The sequence below is a fragment of the Rattus norvegicus genome, chromosome 15 (genome assembly GCF_036323735.1).
Source record: "Rattus norvegicus strain BN/NHsdMcwi chromosome 15, GRCr8, whole genome shotgun sequence".
In the NCBI taxonomy this organism is placed as follows: domain Eukaryota; kingdom Metazoa; phylum Chordata; class Mammalia; order Rodentia; family Muridae; genus Rattus; species Rattus norvegicus.
In genome coordinates, this window is record NC_086033.1 from 56657967 (window position 1) to 56669194 (window position 11228).

General features: G+C 46.7%; 1 protein-coding gene across 9 annotated transcripts in view; it reads right to left on the minus strand.

Annotated features, from left to right (window-relative positions):
- The window catches only part of Lrch1 (leucine rich repeats and calponin homology domain containing 1), a 189799-nt gene extending 188564 nt beyond the window's left edge, over window positions 1-1235 (minus strand). For 2 of the 9 annotated variants that reach the window (XM_063274585.1, XM_063274584.1), the window contains exon 1: window positions 700-1210. In XM_063274585.1, coding sequence (XP_063130655.1) covers window positions 700-958 — 259 coding nt within the window. In that variant the 5' untranslated portion in view covers window positions 959-1210. Of the gene's footprint in view, window positions 1-699 lie in introns of all 9 variants that reach the window. The other 7 variants (XM_006252312.5, XM_006252315.5, NM_001134727.1 and 4 more) reach the window with 6 other exon arrangements.
- Window positions 1236-11228: the final 9993 nt, after the last annotated feature.

Genomic DNA, 11228 nt, shown 5'->3' on the forward strand with positions numbered 1-11228 from the left:
TGACTACTAAAGGAAAAGAAGACATCTCCGAAATATGTCAACACATGACACAACTTGAAGAAGCCGGCTGTTCTTTGGTGCGGGTTACAACTTGCCGGGCTCACACTGGCAAACAGGCTCACTTTAATTACTTTTCATTTACTACGCCACGCTTCCCCTCCAGGGCCCCCGCAAAGACCGGGTTAGTGAGAATCGGGGAGCCCCGGTGGAGGGAAAATGTGTGGGTGGGGAGCCAGACACCAGCCTCTTGCTCGCACAGGCGCAGAACCAAGGCTGGCACCGCCTCTCTGGCTGCAGCAAGCCACGGTCGCGCGGCGCGGCGCGGTGGTCGGGGCCGCGACACTACGAGGAGAGGACAGGGTTGGCCGAGGGCCGGCCACCTTTGTCTGGGCTTTCCCACCCACCGGGACGCAAAATGTTTCCATGTAGAGGTCCAGGATCTGGTTCGTGTTCCCGACTCGCTCGCGGTCGCCTGAGATCCCCCACTTCCCGCGCGCCAGGCACGGCTTCTGGGCGCATCCCTGCGCTCCTGCACCACGGTCGCAGGTCGCCGGGCCAAGCGGGCCACCGTGCCCGCTACAACCACCGCGCGCACATTGCAGAACCCTCTTCTGGCGAGCCAATCGAGCAACACACTCGGGCCCGGCGGAAAGGCGCGACAGCCCCACACACGCGTGGGCAGCCCCGGCCCTGTCTCACCTGCCTGAACCGTGTCCGAGAGGTCATGTCCCGGGGCTGCAGTCCTGGGAAATTCCTTCAGCTTCCTGGCGCTCAGGTTCAAGCCCCCAGAATTGGCTGCCTCCTCTAGCGCGCGCTCCAAACCACGGTTCAAGGGCAGGTTGAAGCCCGCGCTGCCCGTGCTTCCGTGGTGCTGGTGGTGCTGGTGGATATGCGGGTGCAGGGCGGTTACCGAGAGGGCGGGCGCGAAAGCTTGGGGTTCGCTTCCCGGCGTCGCCATCTTCTCCCGGTCCCCCGCCCCGCCGCTCCTGCGCGGGGTCACAGGTTTCCCCGGCGGCCCCGAGTCTCCGCAGCGCTCCCTCGAAAGCCGCGGGACTACGGGAGGGGCGGCGGGCGGCGCAGAGCTGGAGGCAGCACAGCTCGCTTGATCACCAACGTTTCCAGCGGGGGAAGCCGAGGGCGGCGACGGCGGCGGCAGCGGCAGCGGCGCGCCTGTGTCTGCTCGTGCCCGCGCCCCCGCCCGCTGCTGCTCCTCCTCCTCAGCTTCTCTGCGCTCCACCCCCTGAAGCTGGCTGGAACTGGATGCACATTCTGGGTGATTTTCACTCCGGCCCGACCTCTTGGGGTTTAACACACTGTGGGTCAGGGTATTTTGTCAGTTTGATTTTTGTCTTTTGGGTTTTGTTTTGTTTTGTTTTAAAGCCGTTTGTGAAAACGGGTAGAGGCAGGAGACCAGATTTGGAATACAAGGTCACAGTGAGAAGAGTGATTCTGGCTGATTGACCCAGAGTTACCCCCAAAAGGCAGTTTTTCCACTTGTGGATTTACCCTCACTGACGCCCCCTGGCATTTAGGTGCTTGCTGCACAAATTCTCTCATTGAATCCAGGAAGTCCGTGAGTGGAAAAATTGCTTCCTTCAGTTGAGAGAGGAAGTTAAACTGAGCCGAGATCACCCCTGCAAAAGTGATACGGAATTCGAACCCACAGCCCACAGTCACCAAAATTTTGCACCTTCACTGCAGACCACAGGGACCAGACTTAAATGCAAATAGACAAATCTAGAGGAAGGACTTTGACAAAGGGTGATTTTTATGATAAAATACATTGTCATGAGGGAAAATGAGTCCTAAATTATTACTCCAGGAGTTAAAACACCGAAGATCTAACAATCCAAAAGGTCACGTCTTAACCTAAGCTTAGGTGCTATGGAATTTTCAGCGTGCGCCTACTTCTTATCCACGTGGGGCATAGGAATTGAACTGATTGCAAACAAATGTTCTGCCATGGGGGTGACCTACAGTGGCCACTGAGCCAGGGTTTGCACACCAGGGAAGAGCCAGAGGACCTGTGTCACCTAAAGGCCACCCAGCTGGAAGACTGATAAAGCCCCACTCCCTTCCCACACCTTGACAGCCAACTCCCTGGGACCAAGCTTGATACAACTTTATCATGCATACAGTGATACATACCTGTGATAGTCTAGGCAGCCTCGTGGACCTAGTGACTTCATGATCTATGTCACTTGCATGGACTTCACTACAGGGCTACCCCTTAATTCCTGAGATTCCAGGCTGAGAGCAAATTCCCGGAAGAAACAGGCGCCACCTAGTGGTGTGATACTCTCTACCCCAACCCCATCCTGCTGGCTCCACTCCCTTCGAATCTCTCATGACTTTCATAAACTGCCTTAAGCTTAGTTTTTTCACCCTGCTCTGTAGACGGTCTCTTCGCTCTGTTGCTTCCTTTGTGGTGGAGAAGCATTTTTTTATTTCATTCAATCTTGCCTGTCAGTTCTTGCAAGTCATTTCCCGTGGGCTTAGGGCTCTTTTCAGAGAATCCTTCCCAGTTCCTGTATCATGAAGGTTTTTCCTGTTTTCCTTGGACAGTTTCAGGTTTTTGAGTCTCATCTTAAGGGCTTTCATCCATTTTGAATTGATCTTTGGGCAGGGTGAGAGACAGAGATTCAGTTTAATTCTCCCACACGTAGAATCTAGTTTTCCCAGCACAGTGTGCCAAAGACCCTCTTTTCTCCAGTGTGTGCTTTGGGTACCTATCGAGGTAGCTGTAAATGCAGCTGCACTGTTTCATTCCTGAATCTTCAGCTCCTTTGATTACACGGTTTTGTGGCAACACGATGTTGTGTTTCCTCCTGCCACTCTGTGATACCTAGAATCTTGTATTGTGATTCCCCCAGCATTAGTTTTTTTGTTCAGGATTGCTTTGACTACCCAGCATCTTTTGAGCTTTAGGTTGTCAATATCTAGGATGTTAAAAGAATGAAGGAAAAATATTAAATGCTCAAGAAACCAATCCAATCAACAATGGGCAAATGATATGAACAGACACTTCTCAAAAGATAAAAGTATAAATAATAATAATAATAATAATAATAATAAAATTACATGCAGAATACGTTCAGAGTCCTTAGCCAGGGGAAGATGTGGTCAAAATTGCAATGAAAATGCATCTCACAGCCAGCTAGAATGGCTAGCATTAAACAAACAGAAGCAGATGCTGGTGAGAATGAAGGAGAGGAAGGGAAGTCTGGGGCCTCTTTAGTGATAATATCAACTAGTGTAGCCACGGTGGAAATCAATATGAAAGGTCTTCAAAAACCAAAGTAAAAGTAGAATCACTTTCTGATATTATATTATAGAGCGTCATGGAATATTGAAAGATGATAGAGACAGAATGCCAGGTGCAGAAAATAAGAATCAGGGCATCTATGTAAAGGGTTATGCTCTAGCTGCAGCGCTCCTGAGACGACTCAGAAGAGTCTAAGTCAATGTACTACAAACACTCATCTGCGGCACTACGGGCAAGTAATAGCATCAGCCTGGGCATCGTGGTGGATGAATGAATAAGGCATAGGCACTGTGTATACAGCGTAGTTGTTCAGTCATAAGGAAGAGTGAAATCGTGTCATTCGCAAGGAAATGGATAGGTCCAGAGAGTCTCATACTGCGCAATATAGGCCAGACTGAGGAAGACAAATACTGTAACACAGGGAGTTGATGACTGTGAAAAGGGGGCTGTCTGGGAAGGGAAGAGGGACTTGTTTGATGGAACACCAGAAAAGATAATGGGAGCAGATATGAGAAAAGAACATAGCTAACTTTAACAAAAATGTCACTATACAAATAGACACTCCTGTACAATGAATATGCACTGCCCTACTTTACTTTCTCTTGCTGTGGTAAAGGCCATGACCAAAAGCAATTTAGGAAGAAAAGGCTTAAGCTTAGAACTTACCCATTCTGAAGAGAAGTGAGAGCAGAGGCAGGAACTGAAGCGGTCCTTGGAGGAAGGCTTATCACTGGCTTCCTCCTCAAGACTTGTTCATCCTCCACTATTGTACAACCCAAGACCACCTTGGGACTGACTGCAGTGAGCTGGGCCTCCCACATGAGTCATCAGTCAAGAAGATGCCTCACAGACTTGCCCACAGGCCAATCTGATGGAGGCAATTTCTCAATTGAGGCTCCCTCCTCCCAGATGACCCTAGCTGTGTGAAGTTGTCAAAAAGCCAATTAGTCTATACACTAACAACAGGGTCTAAAGGGGCTTTGAGGTTACTTAAAATAAGTGAAAATGTACTTACATCATAAGTCCACCTATCTCTCCATTTTCCCCTGTCCTCAGTGGCCTTTTGCCTAAAATCTAGAAGGAAGACGAAGACTATTGCCCCACCCCCAGTGGACTACAAACCTAGTTCAGAACAAGAGGTGGATAGAATACACGCAGCAGACTGGGCATGAATAACTTCTTTTAAATAAAAATAAACTTAAATTTAAAAATCCTTTCTTAAAGGAAAGGAAGACAGTGAGTGTATGCTTTGCTTTGGGTACACCGAAGGCCCTCCTGATGCCCTGTCTAGTCTCTGGTGTCTTGTGCAGCTTTCTTACCTGCAAACTCTGTGATATTGGCACCAAATCCTCTTAGCCCCTCTCTCCTTCCCAGTATCTCAGAATCTACAATATTCTGCATGCAAAGGCCGCACTGAGCAAGTTGCTATTTGCTGGTCTCTAAAGTTTTAAACGCTTTCTTTCTCCTGCACAAAGGAGGCTTTTTCTTCAAAGTGAGGGGGATGCTTGACTCTTGAAACTCATCCTGAATAATTTTCTTTAAAGAATCAGGAAATGTCATGCGTCCTTTTGGATGGCTCCCATGCCACTTCATTAGTTCCTCAAAGGCATGGGTGTGCCTCTTTTGTTAAATGCCCTATTTATTTCATTTCTCCAGAAAGCAGAGTCCTCTCCTCCTCTCCTTGTCCTTGCTCATATAATAGTCCATTAGGAGGGACTGTGTTGTTTCTCGTGGCCATTGCTGTGTAATTGGTAAATAGACTCACAGCCACGTAGACCACCCAGAGGGTCCTGACTGAGTTCCCTCCCTGGGCCTGGTGTCAGGTTCTCATCTCTGGTTTCAATGAACTGTCTAGTAAACAACGGGCCCTCCCAGCCTCCAAAGTTGGCACCTCCCAGTCCTGTAGCCTCATTATTTAACTATCCACCAACTAAAAATACTCAGGGGAAAAAAAAGTCAAGCAAACAGATTTGTTCTCCCTGTCATCCTTTCTGAAACAACATACTATTGAGAACTATTGTACATTGAATTAGGTATTACAGGGAATCCAGAGAGAATTTAAGATGAGTAGCAGGCCACAGGTGATGTGTTTATAAAAAGATAAAGAGTAGGGAGATGGGGTTGGTGATTTACCTCAGTGGTAGAGTGCTTGCCTAGGAAGTGCAAGGCCCTGGGTTCGGTCCCCAGCTCCGGGGGGGGGGGGGGGGGGAAGAACCAAAAAAAAAAAGAGTGGGGAGATGTGTTTTGGTGGAGGTGTGATGAGGTTTGGGAAAAGAGGGTGCCTCGGTGAGCCCATGCTGAGGCATCCCTTCCCCCTGAGGGACCAGAGGGTAGGAGAGGCAGAGAAAGGCAGACAGGGAGGGGGAGGGAGAGGTAGAGACTGTGGAGGAGGGGGGGGATGAGAAAGAAGGGAGAGGGGACAGAGCAGGAGGAGGAAGGCAAGAGCAAGAGTGAGGAGGGGGCAAGCAGCCCCTTTTATAGTGAGTCAGGCATACCTGGCTGTTGCCAAGTAACTGTGGGGCAGAATTTATCCGACTGTTGCCAAGTAACTGTGCTAACAACAGGACTTCAACCTCTTCAGGACCCAGTATCCAGAGGGAGATCCTACACCAATCTCCTATGGAACCACTACACAATATACATTTTACAATAACATACTGTATACTGAAAATAACCAAGATTTCTCTTTGAATGGAAACCAAAATCCAGTCTGTGTTCCATGGTCCCTCCACGCTGCTCAAAGCTAACTGGACAAGAGGAAGCTGACACCAATCCAGTCATCCACAGCCAATGAGTTCTCCATCAATCTCCTGATGAAAATTCAATCAAAAACACATGGAGACCACGATCAAATCAAAACAGGCATTTGACCCCAAGGTCAGCAGAATCCAGCCTGATTTACATTTATTTACCCCCCAGTGTTCTAACGTCAGCTTTAGATTCCTCATTCCAAAGGAAGAAAGGAAGGAAGGAAGGGAGGGAGGGAGGGAGGGAGGGAGGGAGGGAAGGGGAGAGAGGGGGGAGGGAGAGAGAGAGAGAGAGAGAGAGAGAGAGAGAGAGAGAGGGGCAAGCCAGAATATTCCCTAACGGGCACCATCCTATTCTACTAATTCCCACAATGTGCTCTTGGAACCGAAGTGTTCTCTTTGTAACCGAAGTGTTCTCTTTGTAACACGTCTGTAGATGTTTGTCTTAGATGTCTGTAAGTGGTCAGACCGTGCTGTGTTCAGAGCTTTCAAGGGCAGGGATTAGGCCTTTTGCTCTCCTCCATGTCTGTGTGAGTCAATAAATCAACGTTGCCTGACTGAGATCTTTCAATTTTGCAAAGCAGCTAAAACTCTCAACACAGATTTCTCTGAAGATTAGAAATATGACTATCTTGGATGTGTTTCAGACGTTTGGCTAGTGTTCCAGATCACTAGTCTGTGAGTCAGGGAGTGACAAAATGACCCTAATAAAATGGAGAAAATCAGGACAAGTTGGCTGAATTATTTTTTTTTTATAAAATTGAATGTATTGAACTTAAAGAATTGCATATAGTCTCCAGACTATGTTTTTCCTGCTTTTTTTTCTTGCAGAAAACAAAAAGAAACACTGATAATTAACTATAAATTAATATTTCTTTGTGAAAAAATAAGTAGATGCCAAAATGAACTCACAGCCCTCCTCATGCTACTTGCTAATTCAATCAAAAGGGCCAAAAACTACTCTTGGAGTTTGTCTCACCCTGTATCCCAGGCTTGCTTTAATTCACTCCTGACCGCCTTGTCTTTACCCCTCAGGAGTGCTGGGATTACAAGTGTGCACTACCACATCTGGCAAAGGGGGTCTGAGGTCAGCCCAGGGCTTTGTGCTTTCTGGGCAGGCTCTCCTCCACCTGAGCTCTATCCCACCTCTTCCCTCCTAAGAAGGAGGAAGTCTGTTCTCCAGTCGCCTGCCTCCAGGACGCCTCTCCAACTGTGCCCACACCTGCAATCTGACGCAAGGCCCACATAGCCTATTTTCTTTGCATCTTGGCTTCTGCTATCCTTCTGCTTTCTAGGCTTTCCCATTCTGGACATTACCTTAAGCCTGAGAAGGTGCTGTCTGCCTTGGGTTTTTAAATCTCTCACAGCTGACTGTTGCTCACACTCAAGTTCTTTTACTCTCTTGGCCCCTAATCTCACAGTGGACATCCTCAGCCCTCTCAAAGGCTGCTTACTCCTCTGTCTACCTCTGATCTGCCCCAATTCCTTCCTCTCTTTCAGACTGAACGAGAGTGCTAGCTCCTGAACCAGAAAGACTTCGTCTATGTCCTCCTTTCCACAGCAGCATCTACTAAGTAAAGAAACTACAGGCAAGCTTTGACAGCACTTGCTTTAATCCCAGCACTCAGGAGACGGGGGCAGAGACAGGCGGGTCTCTGTGAGTTTGAGGCCAGCCTGGTCTATAGAGTGAGTTTCAGGGCAGGGCAGCCAGAACTACATAGTGATAGCCTGGGTGGGGGGGGGGGGGGGGAGAAGGAGAAAGAGCAGAAGGAAGAGGCGGAAAAGTAGGAGAAGGAAGAGGAGGAAGAAGAGAGATAGGAGGAAGAGGAGGAAGAAGAGAGATAGGAGGAAGAGGAGAGCAGAGCAGAAAAGAAAAAACCAGGAGAAGCTACAGAATCTGGGCTATTGACAAAGATTTTCAATGAAGCCATCTCCTGGAGCCAATTTCATAGTGACCATAGATAATCCTGTGTGGTAAAAACACTTAATCTTCAATCTTCATTTTGTTCTCATAAATACACTTGAACCCGTGTTTAAATGTCAATTTGTGTACTTCTTTAGAAACTGTGAGATCTCAAACTCAGAACTCAGAGCCTTTATAGCATGCCAAAGGGGATGCTGCCACCAGGTTCTCACCAACTACCTGTCACAGGGAATCCTGTCTGGCATATCTGTCCTCTAAACTGTCCAGCCCAGGGGCTGGCCTGAGCCCTTTACTCAGCTTCTCTTCCTTATATAACCCAGTCATTCGGCCACACAGTGGTCTCTTGGTGTCCTGGTTCGCTCTTCCCCACTCTTCTGTCTTCTCTCCCTCCCTCTTGATCTCCCCATCCCCCTTCTCTCTTCTCATATGGGGCAGTTCTACTGCACCCTTCAAGATGCCTCTAGCTATGCTCTCCCTTACGTTGACAATACACTTCTCCAACTTCTTGGCACAGTTTCTATTCAGAGCCTTCAGTTTAAAAATTATGTATGTGAAATGTTACAATCGATTGTATAGCAGAGACAGTGTTCTGACTTAGAACTTGAAGAGCTCCTAGCATTTTAAAAGAAATGCAGAACAAATACTTTGGACTACTCAGGATAGCAAGGTGATTATAAGGAAAAGAATATCTTTGAAATCATGAGATTGAGATCTCTTTATGTAAAATCTAAGAGCTGTGTCACCATTGGGGAAGCAGAGACAAGAGAAATCACAGGGTAAGTCTGAGCCACCCTGTTCTACAAAGCAAGTTCCAGACTAGCCAGGGTTTCACAGTGATACTCTGACACAAAAGAAAAAGATAGCTTTGTAGTAGAAAGAAGTCATGTAAGCAACAGTTGACAGATTAGTTACAATATAGCCAGAGGAAGTCACTGGAAAGTAAGGATTCAGTGGTAGAGCACTTGCCTGGTATGTGTGGGGCCCTCAGTTCAAGCCCCAGTATAGAGATGGATGGATGGATGGACGGATGGATGGATCTTAAGGTATCAGGGAAGAGGACTTAAGCTTAAAGAGATATTTTTGAAAATTTGTTCTTAATCAGACTTAATTGGCCTAGGCTAGCTTAGAACTTGTGATCTTCCTTTCTTACCTTCCAAATGCCTGGATTGCTGGTATGCCCCAAATGCTGGGCTTATTGAAAGAATTTTGTAAGTACTTGGCTTTTATTTACTTTTAGTTTTATTGAGACAGTGCCTCACTGTATCTCAGGTTGACCTGCAACTCTCTGTACAAGTCCAGGGTGACCTCGAATTCTCCCCGACTGCTTCTGCTTCCTGAACATTGGTGTTACAGACGGATATTACCACACCTCATTAGTACCTGGCTTTTTTAAGTATGCAAATATAAATGTTAGCTAATGGATTAATGTCTGATAATAGTGCACGGATAATTGATTCACTTACATGTTCCACCCAATCCTTGTATTACAGCATACGATATGGGTTTACTGTGCTATCACTTTGCTATGGTGATGCCTATACTATTTGGGAGACCTGGACTCCTGACTATGAGTAGCTGAACTTTCATGGATAAACTAAAGGAGCATCATTCAGGGTGTTTCCAAGGCCGAAGTTGTTTAGGCTGCTGGCAGGCATTATGCAAAAAGGGTACTACTGCTAAAAATAAGGGTGGAGAGTTGAGGATATAGCTCGGTGGCAGAGTGCTTACCCCTGTGGGAGGCCCTGACTTCAATTCACATTCAGTATTATACAACAAACCAATAAACAGCCACTATTCTTTAGCTAGGCATGACAGCCCATGCTTGCTGTAATCTCAGCATTTGGGAGATGACAACAGAAAGACCAGGGGTTCCAAGTTAGTTTCAGTTACGTTGTGAGTCGAAGGCCAGCCAAGGCTACATGAGACCCGTCTCTAGCAAATAAACAAAAAAGTTAATAATTTTACTATGGACCTCTCAGAGCCTTGGCTGGGCCACTGTACTTTGTGAACACACAAAAAGAAAAGGAGTTTCTTGAACATTTACTCATACATGTTTTGTAAGAACGACTCTCCAGGTCTGGAGATGGCTCAGTGGTTAGGAGCATGGACTCCTCTTCCAGAGGACTCTCTATTCCCAATCCCCACAACTGTCTGTAACTTCAGTTCCAGGGATCCTACACCCTCACATAGACATACATGCTGACAAAACACATTAAAAAATAAATGAGTAAAAAGGAATCATTAAAAAAATTAAAGAATTAATCTCTGCCTGCAAGACCTCTACAGTCCACACTTGGAGAGTCCACAGATAAGGGCAGACCCCAGTCCAACCATCAGGGTTGGGACCCAGTCAGTGTTTATTTGGTACATGTCACTAGGGAAGTGTGTGCTGGCATGTACCACTCCAGCCTGTGTCTCAGGTGATCCTAAAAGTCAAAGCTGCTTATTTACGGTTAAGGTCTTCTGCATCTAACTAAGGCCTTGCTTTATGGTCCTCAGAGGGAGCCTTCAAGAGAGTGATGTCATCACAGGGACATTTTCCAAGTCCAAGGCTGTCATTAGTGACTCGTCAGATGCCTCCAGAACGGCTAATCTCTCTCTCTGCACTTAACTGGGAGTGTCCTCAGGTCACAACGCCTTTCGTGTCCCGTGCCCCAGTGATGTTGACGTGGCTTCCATCATGTGCTACATGTCTAGAACCTCCAGTCAGGAACACTGGCCCATCTTTGTTACCTCAGCAGTCAAGGGACTGAAGCAGAAAATTTGCTATGAGACTGAGGCTAGCCAGGACTATAGAGTGAATTCCAAGCCAGCCTGGGCTACATAGTGAGACCTTTTCACAAAGGAAGAAAAAAAAAAAAGGAAGGAAAGAAGAAGAAATTCTAAGAATACCAGGAAATGTAGGTGAAAATGCATACATTTAAGTAACAATTCAGATATTATATGCTAAATTTAAATAAATAAAACGAGAGAGACAGAGACAGAGAGACAGAGAAAGAAGAGAACACCAATTTTTTTTTTACATTTCACAATGCATCATTTATAGAGGAGTCACACCTATAACTGGAAATCAAATGGGACAATAATAAGATAATAATAATAAGCAAAAGAACACAGTCACTTCCTGAAATCAGAAGGCGTATTATTTCAGAAGCAAAATGAAGTTACTCAAGTTTCTAGTTGGTACAGAGAGAGCTAAATCAGGATGGGTGGACCTGATCAGGGTAATGACCTCAAAAGAAGTTCATCCCAGTGAAGGTTCTCAGTACCAGATCCCTCACAGTTTCTACAG